General features: G+C 40.3%; 1 protein-coding gene and 1 long non-coding RNA gene across 2 annotated transcripts in view; one reads left to right on the forward strand and one right to left on the reverse strand.

The window, feature by feature from the left end:
• LOC101790603 (uncharacterized) overlaps positions 1–25,256 on the reverse strand; it is a 388,896-nt gene that overhangs the window by 226,737 nt on the left and 136,903 nt on the right. The gene's annotated exons all lie outside the window — the stretch shown is intronic.
• Positions 12,411–25,256, forward strand: part of SLC17A6 (solute carrier family 17 member 6) — a 33,481-nt gene continuing 20,635 nt past the window's right edge. Inside the window, exons 1-3 of the mRNA XM_027459377.3 lie at positions 12,411–13,073; positions 16,028–16,280; positions 16,974–17,092. Of these exons, the coding sequence (XP_027315178.1) occupies positions 12,988–13,073; positions 16,028–16,280; positions 16,974–17,092 (458 nt within the window). The 5' untranslated portion in view covers positions 12,411–12,987. The remainder of the gene's footprint in view (positions 13,074–16,027; positions 16,281–16,973; positions 17,093–25,256) is intronic.

Consider the following 25,256-nt stretch of genomic DNA (forward strand, 5'->3'; position numbering starts at 1 on the left):
AGTTCCAAGCGCTAAAGTTATCTGCTGAACTTTACAGGGAACTGATTTTAGCAAGGAACTATGAAGTCCTTATTAACAACCTTATTTTCAAATAGGGGAGGGTGAATAAATGGAGGTATAATGGCTCAGCAACTGGAGAAGACAGAAAAACTGAGTCAAGAAACAGGCTTGAAGCCAGACCACGTAAAGAAACATGGACACTTGTTAATACTCAGATGTGTATAAGCCTTTAAATGTAAGTACTAGTCTGTCAGCAAGTCTCCCCTGCCTAGGAGAGCGGAGCCAATTTTATTAGCAGTTAAGACAGGAACTGAAATGGGGCATCCAAGAGGTTGATTCTGAGGGGGAGGGAAAAGTGGGCTTCCTTTTGCAGCTGGAAGAAATTAAATGCAAAGAAAGCATTTGGAGCATTTGCTTCACTTCCAGTGCAAGGGTAAACTCTGCTTCAGACGTCCATCCAGCGTAACCCCACACCTCCCTGTGCAAAGAGCAGCCCCCCTTCTCCTGGATACACCACCGCTCACCAGTGATTTACTCATGCATCTCTTGTTTCCAGGGACCTGACTCATTCCTGGGCACAAAGACAGTCACAGGAATAAGCACTTTTGTGAAAGAGCTTAGTGTGTATGATGAGGATGGGGCAAATGCTGAGCTAGGTACTCTCAGTTTCATTTGTGGAAGGAACAATTACAACTTCCTAGAAGGTTATTGTGGTGAGTTTCTTAACTCCAAAATAAATGCCAGTTATTTGTGCACAAATGCACAAAATTCTCAGTCATTCAGAAGCTTTATAATTAAGCCTGTATCCTGGAAAAAGGTTGACATTATTTAGCACAGGAAAAGCAAATGCTACAGGATCAATGTCTTCAAAGAAAACATTCTGTGTTACTTTTTAGAGTGCTGAAGTGGTCCCAGCGTTTCTCTGGCAGGACCAATCCAAAGGCAAGGCCAATCCAAAGAAGTAGACAGGAGTTTTTCTCTTGATTTTAATGCCTTTGATCAGACCATCGTGATTTGCCAGTGAAATGTCAAACACCTAACAGAAATGAAGACAGGCCTACCAAAAGTCTGTTCTCAAAACTAGCAATACAGATACAACCAGCCATGGCATGCTCATGCTAGCTGCAATGCAGAGAGCAGACTTCTGTCAGGTGAAGTGGAATCAGCGTGCTTTATGTCTCTGCATTTGGACAGAAAAAGAGACAGATTTTGTTGAAATGCAGATGCCACCTTGGATGCTGTTCACAGGACTCGTCTCCATAGGGTTTGCCTCTCCATATGGACAATGGCTAGCCGTGCCGATCAGTGCACCAGTTGCTCAGACATCTCCAAACAGCAGAAATATTTGCTCCATCTATGCAGTTTCCAGCTTCGCCTCTCTCACACTCCTCCTTTCCTGCGCAGTTTCTGGCTGCCTACTGCTCTTTGCTACTGTTAACTGCAGCAGGATCAGTACGCTGACAAATGGAGCCCTCCTTTCCTTTTCTTAAGAGGAAAAAACTCACCAGGCTTAGGTTCTCCTCTCTGATCGTTTTTGTCTTCCCTTATTTCCTTTAACACTTGTGCAGAGAGACTTGCTTCCACTTGAGAGCATGTTGGCATCCACCGAGGGGGTGGATGTTTTCCGAGGATGGCAGTGCACAGCCTAAATGCTTGCATCAATCCTTTCTTCTGCTTCTTAGCTGGGGGGCATTTTGGAGAATAGCTTGCCATCAGAGCAGCCTCCTCTTTTTGGAAAAGCACAATTCAGAAAAGCCAGATACTAAGGACGTATGTATATTCATTACAACTCCATCCTCCTGCAGCATTAGCTGAAGAGATGAAAACTTTTGTGCCATTGAAATCAATGGCAAAACCTGATTGCCTTTCCGAGATGGGATTACACCATAAACTGACACCAACGCTTATATTCTAAAGTCTATTGATTCAGGCAATCCCAAGGATCACATAAAATGACTGCAGGTGATAAAACTGTCCATCTCCAACCCTGAATATTCTTTAATGTTGAATACTGTGAAGTAGGCAATGAACAGAGCTAGCAGAAAAACTAAGCCCTTGAAAAATACCATGCTTTCACAGTTTTCTTTTGAAGACTCTCAACTGATTTCTTCATCAAGATGTATTCATTTGTTTCTGTTGCTTCTTTCAAACATCACATGTACTATTAAAAATGACAGTGAAATGAATTAGAACATTTTGAATACCCATTTTTGACAACTGAAATGATTCTTTTGGCTTTCTTTCCAGATTTTTTACCCTATTTTTCTAAGATAGGATATTAAAAAAAAATAAATCTGTGTTGACAGTTTTTAAACTAAAAAAGCTTTAAATCATATAAGATTTTCTATATGCATGATTAAGTGTGCTTTGGGGAATATTTTAAAATAATAATAACAGAAGTGTTCACTATTTTTGATATCATCAAAGGCAACAAGTTTTCTGCTTCTTGAGATTCTCAATCTTCCGTCTTGTTCTGCAAGACTGAGTTGCCAGTTCCAACACTCAGGTCACGCATGCTCAGTTTACTCAGTCCTCCCTCTTGATGCACAGGGAACAAAGAATTTCTGAACCTGATTCCTCTTGGAGCAGTGAATGGCAGGAAAACTGCTGACGTTAAACTTTGTTTAAGTATTTGTTACAAGTATCAGAATGGGCCTAAATGTTTAGCAACATGATCAAAAGTTCATAAGTATTTCAATTTTGAATGTGATCTTTTTCTATTTATGTCCCCCTGATCTTTGGCAAAATAATGAGGACTAAATTAATAAAAAGCTTGGAGAAGAATTTCCTACTACAGGGAAATGGGAACTAGATGAGGCATAGAGCATTTTAGAAAAAGAGGAAATTTATGTGACACAGACACCCGCTTTGCCCCCCACAACATGCCTAGTCATAGTAAGTTTTCAGGCTGATAACCTGCCTGTGGTGTGGGAAAGCAATTCCAGAACTTGCATCATTGTAGAGATTTCCTGCAAAAATGCTAGAACTTGTGAGAAAGGCCTACTGTATTTAAGATCATGTTCCTTGAAAGTAAGTTTTAGTAGAGAAACCTGGGCTCTTTTTTACACTGTCTGACCTTCTCTGTACCCCACATGGGCTCAGGAGAGAATCCTGCTCTTTCTTTCCCTCACTAGTCATATTTTCCCATTTCCTTCAGGCTGTATAACTGGTCACCCAACCTTTTAGTGAAGCCAGATTAATGAGGATCATTTTGAAGTCTATTAAAAGTGCTGCAGAGTATAGGGCAGCTTTTGAAAGACAAGTAATCGATTTATGAAGCCTTTTGGAAAACACTACTCAAGGTACAAGACACGAGTGAAGGAAAGATGCCCGTGTAGACTGGGACAGCAATGTGCTGCATGAAGTCCTTAGGTGTAATGTTAACCAGATGCAAAAGTACCTCTCAGTGATTTATGATGTGCACTGATGATGAAGCATGCACCATTCAGAGGGTGATTAATATGCTTGTCATAAATGGAAAGAAGGTGGCAGCTTGCCAAGAAAACTTGTCTGTGCGAGCAGACCAGCTCAATTGGCCGAGAGTGACGCAGTAATGTGAGACTGATTGAACTCATGGATTCATTGGAGATTTTTATTAAAGATAAGCACCTCCAGGGAAAGGTGTTTCCATGAGCCATGGGGCCTCGCAGCAAATGGAAATGTGGAAGAGAAAAAGATGTGACTGACAGAATGGATTTTTAGAGACTACTCCTTTCCCAGCCATTCAGTTTGGGGATCCATAGTTATTTTAGATCTTTGATTATTACATTATTATTTATAATAGAAAGTCCAAAAACCCTGTCATTCCGTAGGCCACAAAAGGTAGACACTGTAATGATTCTGATGCATTCAACCCTTCAGAAAACACTGAAAAAGAAAGGAATACATACCAAGATATAGGTGTGAATGAATTGGCAGTCCCAGACCAACTTTGAATGGATGTATACATCACTCCAAAATAAATAAATGCATAAAACAAAACAAAACAAAACTAAAATTAAACCACCAGCATTCTACACAAAGGAAATCATTAACTGCTCTAGCTGCTACTCCTGACTCCAGTTTGGGAAGCTGAATCTGCAAGAGAGAAGCTGAAGACTGAAGGTACACAAAACCTGATCAAATCTAGTCCTAAAGGTGACTTTTTGCATTGGACCTGAAGATGGTGGGGAAGTGGGGTGGAAGAAGCATTGTCCTGAGCATAGTACTGTTGACTGTCCAGTCCCTTTCATTGGCAAATACAGAAAGACAGACATAATAGATAGAGCCTCCAGTTCCGTACAGCTTGCACCTTCCTTACCAAAAGAGTTAGAAGTCTATTGTGATAAGGGGAAAAAATTAATCTGTGTAGAAAACACATGCCATGATTCAGATCAGTGCAAGTGAATTTAGATATATATTTTTATTTTTTTTTCTGGAAATAACCCTGGTTATTTTATTGGAGTTTTTATATAAAGCAAGACCTACAGTTTGGAACTGAAGGAAAATATTAAGTGAGAGAGAACATGAAAACAAACAGCTAAATTTAACAAGTTATGTGTTGCAGAAATTAATTACCTAGCTGCAGCCCCCAGGGTGTGATCTCAGGACATCTGGCAAACAGCAACAGAACTGTGCTCATATTCTTTCATATTTATACACAACTCAGTCTTGATCTTTGCTTGGCTGTAGCGTAATGCACATTTTTCATTAGTAAAGCAGGATTAGTATCTAAGAAATACGCATTCCTCTGCAGGGCTTTAGAACAACCAAATGGTGAGAGGACTTTTGAGGAACTAGCATCACTTCTGCAAGGAGACTGTAGAGGATGTGAAACTGTCTGGGGGGCTTAGCTAAAGATAGCCTGCTGGTAAAATGTAACATGCACTTTAAAGTTAGTTCCATGCAGAAAGCCAAATCCTGAATTCCTTTCTTGGTACTCCACAGAAACATGCCTCCTGATGACTTATGGAGGGGTATAGCCCAAGCAGAGACTTTGATATTTGTCTTTTCTCCTTTAAATTGTTATTTTCTAATGTATTGAGAAGTATCTGTAGCACTAAAACAAAATAGCTAGCACTGTCTCATAAGATCTTTCTATCCACACTCCAGTATTGGCTTTGACAAACAGAGTGGGATCCATTGCTCATACACCATAGCATACAGAGGCAGCATTAATGGTAAAACTGATCAATTCTACAGCTGTGAAAAAATAGGGCATTTAAAAACTGCTCATTGGATGGTGGAAGCAGACAGAAAGTCTTTATCACAGGAGTAGCCAGGAAGTTCCTCAGCTACAGAACATGAGTTGTAAAAATCAGATGTGATGCAGCAAAAGTCCATGGTGATGGGCCCATATGTGTCTGCTGCTGAGGTGAGGACTGCTGGGCTGAAAACCAAATGGCAGAGAAGTGTGTTATGGCTTTCAGAATTAACATGCCAACTTAAGAGATGGATAAGCAAATCTTGGGCCTGCAAAGGGCAGAAGGTTTATATATATATAAAGAAAGATGTAAAATAAGGGTCCAGAAGCACAACGCTCATTTCAACTTGCACCTGTAGAGCCTCCTCCTGCCAGAGCTATGCCACTGTAATATAGCTGTCAAAGCTAAAATCACCCCATGGCATTATGCAGCACACTTGGAGCTGCAGCTTCCTCCAGTGGCATCAAGTAGTTAATCCATCAGACGTGTGATGACTTATTTATAACAAACAATAAGAAAAAAATAGACATGAAATATTTACACTGAAATGACAGATTATAAAATGAAATGAAATGAAATGAAATGCATATGAAGTCTAAACTTGAAGGTGTTCCCTCTGACATTTATAAAAGGGATCTGAATTGAGAAGTTGATATTTTAGTTACATTTAGAGATCACAGATGTTTTGAAATGGATTGGTAGAGTGCTTTGGCATAAAGCTAGCTATGTGATACCCTGATTTTCCCTGCATCCCGTGGAACACAGTGTAATCACCATTGAGCTCATTAGCAGTGCCCTAAAATAAAGCACAGGTTTTCCTGTCATCTTGAATTATGTACTGTTCTAATGTTTTGGAGGGAGGAGAAACATCTTAGGTACTCAACACAGCAACAGGAATAGCCTCTCTGTGCTCACATTACGTCAACAGTTTTTACAGTCTTTGGTTTTCCTTTTTATCTTGTGGTAAGAAGAAGGACACTTAGACTTTTATGCTTTCAGATGCATGGGCATATTGTCCTAAGAAGGTATCTAGTATTTATCTTTTAAAATATTTATTGTATAAAAGAGGTGAGACCTTTGTGATTTATACAAAGCAAAGGATCTGTTTCTCAGAAGTATTATCAAGGACATCTTCCACTCTTACTGAGACCTGAGATCAACAAAAGCAAAAACATCAATAGCGGGTTGTTTCAGTTTAGCTTTCTAATGAAATGAGACTTGCACAATTCACTATGTCAGTTTCCCTTTGTCAACACTTTGAACCTATTTCAGTCAAATAGGCCAGAAACATTGAAGCCCCAGAGTTAAGAGTTCCCTACAAGTTCCAGAAAAATATTTTACCCAAAGCATTTTTGTATAGAAAAATAAATGAAACACAATAAGGGAGAGGAAAGGGCATGCCGGTGTCATGACAGGAACTAAGGATGCTGACAGGAAAGCATTAGGGAACATGCAGGGGAGGACTGGAGTTCACATATGTCCTGAATAGGTCCTGCTGTGAGGAGGAAGTAGGAGAAAGCTAGGATTGCTGAAGACAGGTAAATGGAACCTCAGAAAATTGTACACATTCACTCTGATGTTCATATTTGATTTTATATTATAAATAAAATTATGAGAGTCCTTTGACGAAAATACTAGTTATTTGAGGATATGCTGGCATTGCTATCTTGGATTAGCGTGATTTAATGCAGATGTGAATATAAGACATAAGAACCCCATCAGATTCCTTAATTTACCTATTTTGGATCCAGATTAGAGATGACTATATGGGGCTGATTCCACAGAAACTAAAGAGATGAAATATGATCACGTTCAGTCTTGAACTCCTGTGATGGTTGTCAGCTTGTGACGAAATGAAGCAAGAAGGAAATACAGGACAAATGGAAGTTGCTCTCTGTGAAAAACCTGGTTCCTGAGAAAGCAAGAGAATCACTGGTACCTTTCCACAAGACTCCACTGACCCCAAATATAAACTAAAAACATATGCTTCCTCCTTATTATTATTATTATTGCTACAGTTATGCACTGTTTCAATATCCTTTTACATAGAAGAGCGATGACATAGCAGCTGAAAATACACAAGTGCCCTTAGATCACTGGAACTTGTTCTGGCACAGCCTAGTGGTGATGATGAAATGTGTTGCCTGTCTGTATCACCAGCAAATTATGCTTTGTGGATGTAGTTTACTAATTACAGTTTTACATATGAGTTTCTCCATGGAGAAATATCTTTACATGTAATAGAAATTCCATACATTTTTCTCATGCAGCATTTCATATACATTGATTTAATTAAGTCTATGGATAAATCAATATTTGTCCCAAAGAATTGTTCACCAGCCTTCACATGCAAGAAATTGAGGCATGGAAAAACTGACTGGCAAATTCAGGCAGCAAGATCAGTCCCAGACCCAGCACTATAGTCCATGAATCAGCCCACAAACTCAGATGTCAGTTCCCCGTTATACTAAACACAACTCTTTTACAAATATCTACTAAGAGCTGTTTTGTTTATTTATTTATTTAATTTTGTCTGTTATTCCACCAGGAATAGTTTCCTGATCAAACGATGTATGTGAATTTCCTTTTGGTATCTCTTTAAATGTCTAGCCTATTGAATGACTGTCTATAATAGATTTGAGCCCTGTTCACATTTGTGTACCTCGTGATCTGAATCAACGGCAATACCTCCCCAAAATTCTCTTAATACGTTTTAAAATAATGCTAAGAGACATGTCAACAGAAAAGAGAGGACTACTGCAGCCTTAGAAAAGATGGTTCTGATTTTCTAATTCCAGCAATAAAAGGCCCCATAATCCATTCTTCAGTTTGTACATTTGCCCTAAGGTTTTAAAATAGTGAAAACAGACCTGACTATAACTCCTGTGTAAAAGCCTTGCCTATGCTGTTAAACAGTCCAATGGTGGACAAGACGGAACAATAAAATAATGATAGATTAATGATATAAAAGATCGTTAACCATCATATTAATAAAAGATAGGATAATATGCTTCAATGCTTGGCTTGGTTTCATTGTGGGTAATTGCATCCCACTCACCAAGTGTTGCATAGCTTTCCTGAGTACTGAGAGAATTGTTACTCCGTTTCACCCCCCGAGGTAGGTGCCTTTCTGTCTGCGTAACATGACAGATGGCTTGATGTCCTTAGGGATCCTTTGCATTTAACTCATGGAGCAGTACAGGAATTCAAAGGAACAGATGTTCCTATAATATCTGGTAAAAAGATAAGCATCTACATCTACTTTTAAGATTAATTATATCCTACACTGTCAGATTTCTCCACAGACTTATGATAAATAAATAAATAAATAAATAAATAAACATTTAAAAAATAATACCAATACCATTGCTTTGACAATTTAAAGAGGATTTACTATCGGATGAAAGCTTACTAGATTTTTTATTTCAAATCTAGTTGTTATATTAAAAAACAAATGAGGTTTTAAACAGGAATAGAAGAAGAGAGGAAATAAATAAATCGATGTAAAGTAACCAAAAAATTTCCCACCATGGAATAGTTATACATGAGAACTTAGTATCACCCAGTGCTTTAGAGGCTTTTACCACTAGAGGGCTGAAGCAAAAGCCTCAATATGACAATGAAAACTGATCTTGCTACACAAGAGCCGAACACACCCTGGATTATGTGAAATGTAGGTATTGCCATTACAGTTAACACTAATATTTTATATGCTTAAAACAATTAATATCTTGACTGAATATTTATTTTCAATAAATAGTTTATGTAAAAAATGTTTATGGGAAAAAGAAAAAAAAAAAAAAAGAAAGAAACCAACAACAACAAATGAAGAAGCTGTTCCTTGTGGCCTGACAAGCAAGATCATTATTTTGGCATTGCTTTGGGCTTTTGCAGTTCCATGGTCCCAAAGAAAGTAAGAAATTTATTTGAAGGTGACATCAAATTCCATCAGATTCAATGGATAACTGTCATAAACAGAAGCAGGAGTTAAATCATGACTTTGGAGGCATATTTATGCTACCTTAGTCCCAAGCGACTCAACATTACAGACATACATTTAATGGCATAACTAAGATTTCTCAATCATAATTTATTTCCAAAGTCAAGACTATATCAATAAGAACAGTACTGTGTTGCCTTTTAGTTGATAGGGAAAACAAAATCTCTTAGCTTGAATGTGTGTAATCATAAGAGTTTAAAGTGATAAGCATATGATAATTTTTTAAAAATGGATCACAAAATATATATACATTTGGAACCTCTGTGTGCCTGACACCTAGGAAAGAGAAAATTCATACCATAGTGTATCAGCAGCAAAGGTAAGGTCAAAAATGGAATTGAAAATTGCATTTTTAAATTACCAGAATGTATAACTGATGAAAATTTTAGCTTTGGGTGTAGTTTGCTTCAGCAAAACTAAATCTTAGGGAAGAGAAATGTATATTGGTGTGTAGATTTTGTAGTCTTCTAAATGGATTATGCTATATTTAGAACCTATTCAGAGGGTTATTATAGAAAAAAATGAGATTAGATATGGGGTAATATAAAAAACTGAGCGAACAACCACAGTTATAATTTTTCATCTCTTTTTGCTTAATTTGTTGAAATAGCTCAGTCAGAAACTTGTATAAAGGGACTATTTCTAGAAACAAAAGGTAAGGACTCAGTCCTTTGGCCCTCAGACAAGCAAAAGAAAAAGAAAATCTTATCAAATAGAATTTTATCTAATTACAAGATTTCACGATTAAACAATCAGCTTTCTGCCCCATGTGAAAAACTACAGGCATCTGCAGCATTCTGCTGGATCTACTTTACATTATATAATATTTGTTATATTTATTGCATCATACCTTATTGTATTGTATTGTATTGTATTATATTATATTATATTAATTACATTACATTACATTATATTAATATCCCACAGACAGTCTTAGTGCTTTCTCAGGAAAGTGTGTTTTTTTACTGGGTGGCTTTTGACTGAATTTCTTTGCTTCTGGGCAATTGGTGACCATTTAGCAGTGACAGCCAGACTAGAATTTTCTGCATGATGAATCTTCTTCCATTTTACCTGCCCCTGATGCCAGTGGAAAGAACTCACAATGATTTCAATTGAGTTTGAATTCGGCCTTTTGTGAGAGGATTGTGTATGTGACAGGTATTCATTATAGAAATAATTATTGCTAACAATATTGATAACATGTATTGTTATGCATTGGTTCATCTAGAAATAGCTTATTCTACCAAAATTAAATAACTAATAAATAATGATTAAAAAGTTGACATCTGCACATCTTCTACAACACTACTGGCATTCACTTTCTACTATTCTCATTAGTCCTGATCTGAAACCAGAACAGCTGACTTGGATCAGGATGTGACTCAGTAATATCTGGATATAGTATGTAATAGTAATAAAATTTCTGCTTCAAATGGCTACAGCAGCAGCCTATTCACGACAGCATTTTACTATCCCAAGGTTATTTGCTATTCTGCATGTTTCATACAAGTAAAGACTCATTCTCCTCCACTAAGTGTCTATAAACAGGATTGTTTTATCTGGCCTTTAAATCCATTTGCATTTGGTATGACAGATTATTTCTCTTTTCCAGATCAGTCATAATTTACCTATTAAATGTTATTATTTTAATAATAATTACTGCTGCTACATTGAGCCATGGCACCAATGTCAGAGCTGAGCTTTCTAAAGGAGAGCCAGAGCTCTTTTTTGTATGTAGCGTGTAAAGAAATGAAACACCCTTGCTCTGCAGACTTTACGATCTCAAATTCCAGCTGAAAAAAAAAAAAAAGTGCTCAGTAGTTTTCTGAAAGGCTTGCTTTATGGAATCCAAACCCGTCTAATGTACACAGGTTTCCTTTGAGCATCTGCAATGGCACACTGGAGCCACAAAACACTGGGAAGACTTGCTTATGTAACTGTCTAGGTTTGCATGTACTGGGAAAACAAATTCTTTCAGCAGTGCAATGGTAATAACGATTCCATACAGAAAACTATGCTGAAAACCACATTCAGTAACTACCATGATGTAGAAAACAGCGCTATGTTATGATGCTAATTAGCAGCGTTTCAATTACATATATTTTTAAGATATTTGCTATTATACTATTTTGTGGTTCTTTTACAATTCTGAAATGCTGAAATTCTACAGAGATTAGTCATTATGGAAATTTCAGTATTAAAATAATTGGCCTTTTATGTATAAACGTGCTTTGCTGCTGTAAAATTTCATTAACCCTCCACCAGAGGGCAACATTAGAAAAAAATATTTATATAAATCCAAAGAGCAGTTGCTTTTAGGATACTGCAGCTACAACACGCATTTTCCTCGGGGAGTCTTACTTTGAAAATATGCTGTTTACGGTTTGTCAAATTTAGGCAAGTGAAGGAGCTTAATAATTTTAGGGGGAAAAAAAATTGTTTAGAACACAAGTTACACTTTTTTTTTTTTTTTTTTTGTAATTTACAAATGTACCAAAACCTTAAGATTAGTATGAAATATAATGTATATGAGTTAGAAAGAAATAATATGCTTTGCTTCTACAATCTAGTGTAAAATTATTAAAGTCAGAAAATTACTGTTAGATTCTGGAAAGAAAACTGTGTTGTCAGAATATGCCACACTCATACCAGTGCTGAAAATACCACATATCAAGTCTAGATGTTGTACTGGCCTATTCCAACGCAGAAATGCAGAGGATACAAAAGATATGAAAATAGTACGTGCTTAAGAGAAAGCGGTCACTATGGAATGCCTAATGTGATATAAAATAAGCTGTGCAAGCGAATATGGATATAGAGATAAATACACCTTCCAAATGGACGTTACCCATTTATAGCAAGAGCAGTACTACTTGCAGCTAACGCCCTGCTCCCAGAAGCGCGGTGGACTGCACGAAGGCCATGTCCTTTGCGCGCTCGGTGGAACAGCGATGCTCGCCCTGTCTCACCCCAAGTCCCGGGGCGAAAGGGGGGTCCCCACGAGGCCCGTCCGGGGCCCCCCGTGCTCGGGGGGCGGGCGGGGGCGGGGGCGCGGAGTGGGCGCGGTGCTGTCCGCGGTGCTGAAGGGGCGCGGCGCTGTCCGCCGTGCTGCTGGGCGCTGTCTGCGGTGCTGAAGGCGCTGTCCGTGGTGCTGAAGGACGGGGCGCAGCGCCCTGGGGGTGCCTCTCGGCCGCCGCCGCCTCGGGGCGCGACCCGCGGGTGGGCGGTGGGGCGGGAGCAGCGCACGGGCCGGCGCTCCGCGCCCTCCGGCGGCTGTAGCCAAGGGGGAATTTCGGGCTGCCTGCCTGCCTACCGCGGCCAACAGCACCCCTCCCCCTCTGGCTTTACAGCCGGGGAAAACGCCAGCGCCAAACGGAGATTTCTTGGAAACGCTCCCGCGAGGGGGGCTCCGTCCCCTCCCAGCCGGGCATGGCACGCCGCGAGCCCGCCACCTCTGAAGCCCGCGGGGCCGAGGAGACTTTCTGACCGTGCCTCGCAACTCCACGCTGCCGGGAGAGCCGGGGGCTGCCTGCGGCGCACTCAGCCTCCTGCTCGCTGCCGCACACACGCGCGCTCCCTCGCCCTCGCCCTCTCCCCCCCCGGCTCCGCACGCCGTCTCTCCCTCTCCCTCTCTCTCTCACACACGCGCGCACGCTTTCTCTCCCTCTCCCTTTACCCGGAGGTGCACTGATAGCCATTTCATGAGGGGGGGAAAGTTACGAGATTAAACCAATATGAACCACCGTTGCTCGTAGCGGTGCCCTATCCAGAGCAGAGCAGAATCCAGCGAGCACCCCTGCAGGAATGGAGTCGGTAAAACAAAGGATTTTGACCCCTGGCAAGGAGGGATTGAAGAATTTTGCTGGAAAATCGCTTGGCCAACTCTACAGGTAAGACTGAGATCTATTATAGGAGCCTATTTGCTAGAAATAATCGGAAGCTTTTCTTAACCGTCAGCTGCTGAAGGAGGATGAAGAGGTATGCTTTGGGGAGGTTAGTGGCGGAGGGGCTGGGAGCTGTTTAGATAGCGCTGATATAATCTGGATCCTGGAAACTAGTGCTGAAGCTTCTCAATATGGCACCCTCGTAACTTGTCTATCTGATTCGTAGATGGTGTCAGTAAATATGTAGCCAAGGATTACCCCATCTTTCTCGCACAAAAACAGGACCCTATTTCAAATCATAATCAGCAGACAGCAGCTCCCTGTATTTTTGTTTTGTGTTAATTTTGCAGTGTAGTCGCGGGATCTCTATCGCTGCCCTTACGAGTCATTAAAAAATAATAATAATAATCTTTCCGAGTTTCGATTAGTCTTGTCCCTTGTGTAATTTGTCGTCAGAGGAAGATAAACACGGAGATGTATAAATAATTGATAGCCGAACGATTTTTTTTTCTTCTGAAGCTGAAACATATAGATGGATGTGTTTAATTATTTATCCATCTGCATTGAGAAGCATCCACTTGTCTTACAAGTAATGCACAACTGCAATTGCTAAACTCATAAGCATCACTGTATTTCTGTGTGTACACGTTTCTACCATCTTTAAGGTCTGTATACACAGATAAACAGACACAAATCCGCGCATCCCTAAAAGGGGTATGTACTAAAGTTGACACATCGTACCCCATCCAATCTAGTGACTTCAGTGACCTCCAGGACGTTTGAGAATAGCCTGTGAAAACCCAATATATTTTCGATCGCCACCTGTGCCAGAAATTACCCTGAAGTTTTCTCAAATTACAGATTAAAGCTAACTGCGGATTTATCTGCCTATTGTAGGTCACGTAAAAGTCTTTTTTCCATACCTATGCGGCAGTATTGGGCACAAGCACAAGGCTGGTCCACAGCATGAGTCACAACTTCTGCTGCCATTTTCAGGGAAGGGAAAATATCAGCGAAGAGATAAGACAAAATTAAAATTTTCATTTTAGCAGGAAAGGTACAATTTTGAAAAGCTGAAAGAACAACTAAACCCAACAACAACATAGTGAAAAACATACATGTCATCATCCTATTTAAACCATCTTCAGTAATCAGAAAAACAAAAAGGAATAACAGTTAATCAGAGAAGCTGATTAAAAATATCATTAAGGAAACAAACTTTCTTTTTTCCCCCTAAAAGACTGTACAAAATATAAATGAAACAAACGAACATGAGTACTGTTTTTTATATCGTACAGTGAGTAATGGAAAAAGGATTTGTATTTTGCAGCAAAATTCCGTTTGAACTACCCCGTTAATAAACAAATACACCATTCACTATTTTTTTTTTCAAGGCACAGGACTGAACTATTTTTTTTTCCTATTCTAAAAATTAAAATAGCTTTCACGTCCCTTACACCTTAGCGTCTTGCCGCAGATAAGTCCATTCGGTGAGAAGACACTTCTACATCATTCCTTATTCACACAAACGAATTTTTTAACTTAAAAGCACTGTGCTGCATTTTATTTACAACTTTAAGACAGTAAAAATAAGATGCGGTCTTAAAGCATGGAAATAATTCTCCCAGCAAAGAGAAAATCGTCAGGATTTCAAATGAGTAGCTATTAGCGAAAATCTCTGCATTTGCTCCAAAACACAGAGAACCTTTTGAGCCTGATTCTGCTAATTCTTGCTGCCCCATTAGCCGGATAAGTTAACCTCAAAAAGAAGCTCCTCTGAGGAGAACCTCTGAGGTGAGAAAACACTCTTAAAGCGGGGTTAGGGCAGTGCCAGGAGAGTGCCGAGTGTCGGGAAATGATCACGTACTCGCTCCTCAAGAGGATGGAGCTGGGATGGAAGTGGTTAGTGTTTCTGTCCTTTAAACACCTCAGTGACTGCAAAAGAAGACTAAGAGATTCAGCACGGGGTATCTGCTTGATAAACCCGATCTTTCGTATTATCCACACAATGTTTTTAAAGCTTTTCCACCAAAGAAGAGGCGCAATGTTCTAAGTTACCTTTCGTGAATGACAGGGTTGGTGGTTTATTTATTTTTTATTTTTTATTTTTTATTTTTTTTTCTTTCGGTATTTTTCTGTTGATCGGAAATGGCTGCAAACAACCGGTTCCCTTCAGATTCCTGCACATTGATTTCTCGGAGATAGGATTCCGTGTAAAAACAAGGAAGTGGGAGCGATGAGGTCGAGGTTAGAGCTGAGCGGGAAAGGTGAAACCTGCCCAGCGATCACACACCCGCAACGTGTCGCTGAGCAGATGCGATCTTTTGCAAAGACTTCTCCGGAGATGTCAGTTCTCCAAAGACAGTCATGTTTTCTTTCACTGCATGTGACAGCCATTTTGCAAATCTAAAATAAGTAGCAATATCGCCCTCCCCTACCCCTTCTGTTACTATTTCTTTTGTTCCGAGACCAGAAACAAAACGCACACCAAGCTCGTTTCCCTTGGTGTTTTCTAGTACAGCAACGAGAGAATAAAAGCTTCTCCAGATCTTCTGCTTTAGTTTCCAGCCTATGCCTCTTGGGCTACCCAACATGGCGCCTCTGCAGTGGTTACAGATGATGTCTTCTTAATGCGCCCTACATATTTAAGCAGAAGTCTTTAATGATAGATGAGCAATTCTCAGCTAGAGCTCCTCCCTGGGTTTCTGCGGCGGGGCGGCGGGGCGGCGGGGCGGCGGGGGGAGCTGGGGATGACTAATCGTGACTCCCACAGGTCACAGCTGAAGAACGGCTGAAGGTGAACGGAAAACAAGGAGTAAACACTCAAATCGAACCAAAGCCAGCCAAAGGGGCGGGGGGAGCGGTGAACTTAAGCCTCCGGCTGCCCGAGGTAGCCGTGCATTCAGGCAGGGCGACAGGGCTGGAGCCGGGGCTTGACTTTCCCTTCTTGTGTCGGGCAGAGTCCTAGAGAAGAGGCAGAAGCCCGGGGACACCATCGAGCTGACGGAAGATGGGAAACCCATGGAAGTGCCCGAGAAGAAAGCCCCGCTCTGCGACTGTACCTGCTTCGGGCTGCCCCGGAGGTACATCATTGCCATCATGAGTGGACTGGGATTCTGCATTTCCTTCGGGATCCGATGTAACTTGGGAGTGGCCATCGTGGACATGGTCAATAACAGCACCATACACCGAGGAGGAAAAATTATTAAAGAGGTGGGAAACCTTCCCTCGTAACTCCTCTGGCCTCTCGGTACAATTCCCAGCCCCAGGTCAGGCACTCGAGCGCAGCCGAGCCGGGCTCCGCCGCTCTCGGGGCGCTTCCCTCGCCTCGGGCCCGGCCCTGCGGCACTCCCCGGTCCCCCCGCGGCTCTGCCCGGCCCCGCCGCCGCCCTTCGCATCCCACTGCTGCAGGGGAAGTGCTTTTTACCGACTGTTCCTATTTTTCCCTTTCAGTTCCCAGCCCAAAGCCCTTTTGCGGTACAATTTACGGGCGGATTTTTTTTTCCCCTTGTCGCACACAACCTCGAAAAGCGCAGCTATCTCGTAAAATAACTATGGGGGAGGGGGAAGGAGGACAGCGAACAACCGACCGCAAGCAGATGTAACGGAGCCGGGGAGGTTGTGCAGGAATGTTTGAAAACACTGGGATGAAAGGATTTGCGTGGAAAAGGCGTCAAATGCCGAGGCTCGCTTTGAAGCGGCTCGGAACAAGGGGGGCAGAAGGAGGCGCTGGGAGCTTGGGGTCAGGAGGAGGCGCAGGGAATTTGGGGGGCAAGAGGAGTGTTTGCGGTGGGGAGAGGGTCGCACCCCGGGCCGAAGCTGCCGCGGGTGCGCGCGTTATACCGGCCCGATGACAGCCTCCCTCTGCTGTTTCTCTCCTTCTCTCCCCGTCCCTTACGCTGGAAGAAAGCGAAGTTCAATTGGGATCCCGAAACAGTTGGCATGATCCACGGCTCTTTTTTCTGGGGATACATAATCACCCAAATCCCCGGCGGGTATATCTCGTCCCGACTGGCAGCGAACAGGTAACAGCCGGCCCCGTCCCGATGGCAGGCACTGTGCAGGAGCGGGGGGGACGGGGTGAGGGGGGGCTGACGGGGTGCTCTGCTCGGGCACGGGGCGCCCGCCTCTGAGCTACCTGCCGGAGCGGGCCGGGGGGGCGCGGAGCTGCTTCTCCCGGTAAAGAAGTTGGCAGGGGAGGTTGTGGAGACGCCAGTCAAAGACCCGCATTCAGAGGCAAGCCCGGAGGTTCGTTACTGCTTCAAAGCTTGAGAGATTTATTTTTTTTTTTCCACTACCGAATGAAAGAATTTTATGATTTTTTTTTTTTCCTATGAAAAGGAAAAGCATCGGCAGGAATTTTCCATTAACGCAAATGAATTTCGAATGGTCAAAAAACATGTTTCAATGAGACCTACACAATGAAAGGAAAGTGCAGATGGTGCGGGGACTTAAGGACTCGTTTCTATGGTGTCTGGCAATTTTTCAAGCACCCAGGGTGCGATTCTACCTGTTAATTAGATCCGCTGAGTATTCAAGACACATGAGGCTTTCACATCCACACTTAATGCCATAGGCTCCACGTTCGGAGAAACAGCAAAGGTCCTAGTGCCACTCTTCAAAACAATTACAAACTAAGTGCAAATGGATACTAAAATCAGCAATATATACCTTTAACTCTTCTCAGGAGTGTGCAACATCAAAGGTAGGATAGATTGCCTGGGGAGAAAGCTGGCTTGTATTTGCTGGCGAAAGAGGGGAGCTATGGCAAAAGACTCTCAAACGTAAATACCTTTTAGACAGATGCCTACATGAACAATGATGAGCATTTACTAATGGGCAGATCCTCCAGAACTTGGAAAACACTAACACAACCAGAACACAACATTTATTAAACTGGCGCGATCACTGTCTGTCAGTTTATGAGTGCCAGCTTTTTGACAATGGTTCGCAAAAGTAAAAGGTAATTGCAAAAAAAAAAAAAAACCCACCAATTAACAGCTCGCTAGAGGGCTCCTCCTCTGGGCGTTTTTGCATCTTTGCACAGTCTGTAACTCTTGAAGATTAACAGGAGTTTTGCTTAAAACTGTAGGATTTTACTCAGAGAAACAAAAGTCTGTCCTCATTTGCCCTAGCAATGTCCTTAATTTACATCAATCGAGATGTAAAGTGATGTTAACTACAACGATTTGCAAGACAAAGGCTTGGACATCCCCAGGAAAACTCGGTAGTATAAACACATGACCTGGCACAGGTGAATCAAACTTTTCTCCTCTTCATGAACATTTACATTTACACCAGTGAATGTAGACCAGTTCCAGTTGTTAACCTGGATGTACTTTAACTCAGCAACTTTCATAGATGAATGGTTAATTATTAGCACCGTGGAAGCCTAAGAGACACCTCCCACACAAGGCAAATGACCATGTAAACCACAGATTTAAGTATGGAACTACCTGTGACATGCCAGCCAGTAACTGCAAACAGTCAAACATGGATAGTGGCTGTGATTTGTATCTAGTCTGTAGATAAAAAAATGGCATAGAATGAAGAGATGGGTTGTGGTTCGAATAAGCACTGAGGAGGCCAAACCCCAAATTAGTTCCTGAATGCCACAAACAGATTTTGACATCTACATGTTCAACTTGAAATGAACAGAATGACTGGAGGGTTAACTGGCACCTAAAATGTGGTGGAAAGCTTGGTGTCCATACCTTCCATACCTTTCCCAAGAAAGTCTGCATCAGAACAAGTCATAGAAGTGGGTATATAGGCTTAGAGGCCCACAGTACCATTAGAATATGAGCTACTGTAAAAGCCTCTGTTGGTTTACACGTGCTACAGCCTCAGCTGGTCCCTTCACGCTGTGATGGACGACAGCCAAGTAACATTTTTGTTTGTTTGTTTGTTTTGTTTTAATCCTCACTGAATATCTTTGTGCCATCAGTGTTTTCCTTTACATTCAGAGCAAGTCTGAATTCATATGGAAAAACTAACTTCAGGTGTCCTTCACATTAAAAAAAAATAAAAATAATAGACTCTAGACTAGCATAACCAGATTCAAGACAATCCATGAGAAACAGCCTTGAGCTGAAGAAAAATGGAGACTTTCAACAGGGAGAATGATTCATTCCCTGGGAGTGAAGGAGATAATGATTACATTGGAAAGATAGCATGAACGAAAGAAAAACTGCCTCCCGACTGCCAAGTGTCATGGAAGGAAATTGGGAAGAGGGTCAAGGTCTGTTTTGTGAGCTTAATTTGCTGTTGACAGGGAGTTGCAGAGTGTACAGGACAGAGTTTGCTTGACATAAAGATTCAGTCTAGCAACCAATTATAGAGATGGGGTTGACATAGCTTGAATGTGTCACTAAGGTATAACACGTGGAAGAAATGACCCTCCTGTGGTATCAAGTAAACCTTTCTACACACAATGCATTAGTTCCAAGCTGGGCAGGATCCCTTTATCTTGATCCTGCCCCTGTTTAAAAATGCTTGTTGCCATTAAAGAATTAGCAAGTCTGCATTGCTGGGAACTCTCTAACATTTTTTTTTCCCCCAATAACAGCCTGTCATTGGGTAACATTTTACTGACATCCTTTGATAATTGTACAACTCAAGGCTTCTGCTGCATAGTTATTCTGCTCTGCCTTGACCCATTGATCTTGTCACAAACAGCTCTCCATTGCTTCTGGCATATCAGATTTAGTGATTTACAGATTTACAAGTAGTAAATGGACTTTCTCAGGAATTTGCACTAGCTAGTTTGGGTCTCACTTTTTCTCATTTTGTATAACTGATAATTTTGTTATAGTCTTTTCAGCCCAACTCTAAGAAAAATGCTTTATTTAAAAGAGATATGTTTATACTGCTATAGTACCAACAAGATCAAACAAAAATGCCTTTCAAAATTGCAGAGAACATTCAGAAATACCTGTCCTGTACACTTACCTCTCAGGTGATCAGGACAAGTTGGGTTAGTGCATTGCAGAGGTTGGTGCTCCTGAACATTTCCAACCTCTGTTGACTTCTATAGCAATAGGGGACATTCGGCACATTGCAAGACAACATAATTTTTCAAAATATATGGGTTGGGCCTCAGGTGCACCCTCATTTGCAATCAGTGAAGCTTTGAACTTGCCTCCTTTGAGACGTGTGTGAAAATAGCAGAGATTTTCCTGTTGCTACAAGGCTGGAGACCTCTCCTCCCAGAGGAGGACCTGTCTCTGGAAGGTGCTGGTACAAAATGACTACACAGGCAACCACACTAGGCTGGAGGAACAAAGGAAGTCCAACGTGAAGTCCCATGGGTAGGGTTTATCACAGCTATACCTTTTCTCTGGGTTAAGTTCTCAATGAACAATTAACTTTGTCATCAATAAAACATCATACAATGAGCAGAATACTGAGGCATGTTCTAGTAGTTTAGAGAAGGCATTTTGTCACATGGATATCCAAGTTTGCAACTAATCTAGGTTATTTCTCATACCTGAACTTATGTAGAACTTCATACTATAAGCAATGCCCTTCTCTCCTGTGCAGGGAGCAGAGATGTTTCTCTATCTTTATCAGGAGTAAATTAGCCATGATTCAGAGGTGTTGAGACCATAGGGGCAAGAACATATGAGCAGATTCCAGATACAATTCTAACATTATATACGTATTTATTTGGTACACCCCACTCTGGTTAGTAATAGCAGAGATTTCTCACAGAAGAGTGAATAAATAGTGAAACTATTTTTTTTTTTTTTGAAATTGCTGGTGATTCAACATACTGTTTTTCACTAAAGTTACAATGGATTTTCACTACTGTGAGTGGGATTTTCATGAAGAGGTAACTGAGTTGCTTTTGCATTGTTTATAAGTATTTTTCTTTGAAAAAATCAAGAAAACATGAAAACTCAAGTGTGATGTACTAATATCATGTATCCAGACTATTTAATCAGCTGAGCTATTACTCATAATGGCAGTTAATGCCATTTAAGAGCACAAAGAACATCTCATTTGAATGCTTTTAAACTACAGGTTTGAATGTCAGCATTAGAGTGGCTCCCACCAGAGGGCTATCATTATACAATTACCATGAGATGTGAGCAGAAACAGTAAGAAATGCCGACAGTCTTCTAACCCAACTGAGTCTTAATTTCTATTTAGGTCATGAAAAGAACTTTAGCTGGAGCTGATTGGACATCACCTTATCTTGACAAATTCAGTATACAATCATTCTCATATACTGAAATTACATTAAAAGAAAAAGAAATTTGTGGTTTGGTGATTCTTCAACTATCTTTCCAAATTTGATTTAAGTGGAACGTGAAGGCCAAGATATTTAAATGTTTTGAAACAATTCAAGGAATGCAATATTCTGATATGAAATTCAGAAACGACATTTTAAAATTACATTATTTTGTAGCCTTTTAATGATTATGTTGTAAGCAGGTTTGGATGTTTTGATACTTTGAAATCACTGTCGGCATATAGTCTGGACACTGGTGCGGGTTTTCTTGCCTTTGAGCTCCTCCAGGAGGATCTATACTGCTTAATGAAGCAAGCAACTTAGGAAGCACTTAAAACCTCGAGTGTATTTTATCATTCCCAAAATATGCTTTTCTCTGCCTGTATACTGTATACAGATTACCCAGATTACTTGGGCTGTTTGCCTAAGCCACCATGTGGTGTGATAGAGCCCCTTTTCTTTGAGTTTTGCACAACCAAGTGGGTAATTTTGCACAACCAAGTGGTGTAATTGGAAAAGTGATTTATTTCATGCTGGTAAACTATAAAGATTATGTGCTAGTGTTTATGAACACTTCAAGGATTTAGCCACTATTATGATAGTGCTGAGTAGTCCTTAAGCAAGATCTATGGAGATATTGACATTTCTTCAGCCATTTCAGGCGTATGTATAAATTTGTGGGTGCAAAATGGACCAGACAACCAGAAGATATATTTAAGATCATTTAGTAAGCTGGGTTCTCTTCAAAATAATACACATGAGGCTTAAGTGCAAGTAACATCGAGGAGTGGCAAACCACCCTGGGAAGCTGTAACACTGAGTGGTTTCCTAAGCCATTCTGTTCCAGAAACCTGTCGTGAGTTTCCAACAAGATGCTCTAGTAGGGGAGCCAATATAATCCTGGGATACGTATATTTCTGTATTTAGAGCAGTCAGTGTATTTAGGTCAACGGAAATGACCATGGATTGTTGCAGGTAATTTGAATACATGTATATCAGGATTAAAAATCACAGATGGGATATGGAAGGGTCACAAAATTACATGAAAAATAGAATATAATGCCATATAGTGAAAAAAATAGAAAGAACAATGTATTCAGTGTATCAATATATCTAAAACAATACTTGCAGGTAATTTGTTTCTAAAATACATAATTTACACCTCTGGAAAAAAAATCCTAGGTATAAATGTGTTTTTTAGAAAGATATAGAAAGTAGAAAGATATAACAAGAATCAGTAAGTAAAAGCTAGATTAAAAAAACAAACAAACAAACAAAAACAAACAAAAAACCCCCACAAAGCATAAATGTTAGTAATAACAGCTAGCACTGGGAAATTATATGCTGAAATCTTCTCCTTTGGGTGTTAGATTCCTATTTTGAAAATTGTATTTTAGCTACTACAAATAAATGCTTTCAGTACAGGGATAATTAGGTGAAATATAAGAGATAATTAAACAAAATATAAGGTCTAATGTCACAGAGGATGTCAGGCTAGATGAACTAATATTTTCTTGGGCTTAGCATTATTAATTTGTTCTGTCATTAACCTGGAAAAACAATAATTTTATTTACATTAATATTTCTTATTCCACATTTGTGCAATGAAAAGCTGCAACTGTCTGAATAAACCTCCTGCTGTGCTGTCACATGCATATGGAAAGGTATCAAGCTAGGCTGTTTTTCACCACCTCATCTCAGGGTACTTTAAATGCAGTTATATTTTAACTTCTGACTCATCCTTTTTAAATTCTTTAAAAAACACACCAGAGAAGTGTAATAAACCCATTGTCCTATCAGAAGCAGTACCAAAACGCCATGGCAGGATTTCCTCACTGATCACAGTTAGGATGTTAACAGGTTAAATACTTACCATAAATCATCAAAGATTCTCTGAAATTAATGGGTCACTGTTAATGGGTCATACAGGCTGGGGAATTCATTTCCAAGAAAATATATTTAAAATACAAATGCAGTTTTTGACTGTACATGCCAAACACTGTTTCAAAAACAGATCTGTAATAGTCACAGACTTTTTTTTTATAAAACAAAGCTGGCTATTTTAGCTCATCTGTGTATCCTTAAGCATTAGAACTCTCACACATAAAGCCTACAGAAAGCAGAATAGAATGATGACTTAAAAAAATGTATAAGTCACATTGTAATTCTATGATAATGACTTATATTTCTCATTAACTATTAAACCACAAATCCTTGCACTATTCACATTAAGGATCATCCTTACAGAATTACTCTGAATTTCTCTGCCACCTAATTATCTCTCATCTCTGTTAACTCTTCATCGTCACATTCCAACCTGATTGAAAATATATAAATCAACCTTTCATTTCAAATTCTTTTTTGTTTTTAAAGTGCCATTCATCTTGTTATTAAGGGCTAAATCCTTGTACCCGGCAAGTAATCCGATAGGATTATTTCCATGAATAACCTGAATAATATTTCAGACAACTATATGTCAGAGCATTTCATCTCAGAGACCCAAAGATTTTCACAGAAAGTGTGTCGTTTGTGTGTCACTGAAATTATAATACCTTTCTCCTTAATTCAGTCAGTCCTAATGACAACAAGCATGAAATACATAAGCTAAGTATTGGTTTAGAAATAGAAGTACAAAGATTTCCTGGAACTTAACATCTTTACATTTTCCTGTAGGTAGAGATATTGTGTGAGGTTTATTTCTTTTGCAAACTATATATAGCGCACAGCATAACCAGGGAATGATTAGAGAAGAGCCAGTTTCTGAACCTCTGAAGACAGAAGCTGACCTTGCACTGTATGAGAGAACCCCTGCTGTTGTACTTGCGAGTTCCACCTTTCACATCCAGTTCAAAACCCTGCATATTAAACTGGGCTATGAACCCAGGCACTGCCATTGGGTTCGTCTGTTTCCAGGCAAAGGAGCCAATACTGCACAAAAAAAGCAAGACGATTTTGTCACCTTGCTGCATTGCAGGGTGTTGTAAGCACCAGTCACTGCAAGGAGGGGACTGGGGAGACATCTATGGGCGGCTGGTCCTGCTGCTCCCTCTGCCATATGGCTCAGGGTCCTTCCATTTTTCTGTCATGAATGATGAAGCTGTTTTCACAATTTAATGATGCAACAAGGGATTTGGATAGGGGTTTTGGTTGATAAAAGGGGGCCTCAGATGTGTGACAAAAATTAATAATGTATCCAAGCCCTTATTATACTAGATTAGATGGCGGGAGGTCGGCTTTTACATATTAATGCTTCATGAAGGGCTTATAATAGGATTTAGTATGAAGGGCACATATACACATCCCCCTCCTCCCTTGTACACATATGAATGAAAATAACCTGTTTTATCACATTTCTAAAAAGACAAATAAAGCTGCTATACTATGGCTTCTGGTCACAGACTATTATGAGAGAGGATTAGTTTTATGCAATTCTCTCATAAAGCACGTTCAGCCTAAGACTGGCACTTGGGAATAAGTGTACCTCTCTAATGTCAAAGGTATCTTATTCTATCTGTTTTGCTGGGCAGCTGAGTTCATTAACCACTCTGATATTCATGGCATAGCCCCAGCTTTGTTAGCCCTGTGCCATTTTACGCAAACTGAGGGCCCGATTCAGAAGAAAGAAAAAAAAAAAAAACGCAATACTACATCCTGTCTATCATTCATGAAGCCATAAGCTGTCAGGGTGAGCATTTCAAATGAATGTGTCTACTGTATGAGGGTCAACAGAGTCAACAGAAAATTAGTCTATACTATAGAAAAGTCAGAGTGATGATATAATGTCACAGAATAGCTAAATATCGTCTCCTCGTAGGGGGTTCAATTCGTCCTAGTCCGTTTCAAATAAGAAAACAGAAGCAGGAAATATCCCAAGAAGGATAATCAGCATGATTACAAAGTGAAAAGACAGTAAGAGTAAACTAAACATTATCAGGATTATTTAGCTTACAAAA

This window comes from Anas platyrhynchos, chromosome 5, assembly GCF_047663525.1.
Source record: "Anas platyrhynchos isolate ZD024472 breed Pekin duck chromosome 5, IASCAAS_PekinDuck_T2T, whole genome shotgun sequence".
Lineage (NCBI taxonomy): Eukaryota > Metazoa > Chordata > Aves > Anseriformes > Anatidae > Anas > Anas platyrhynchos.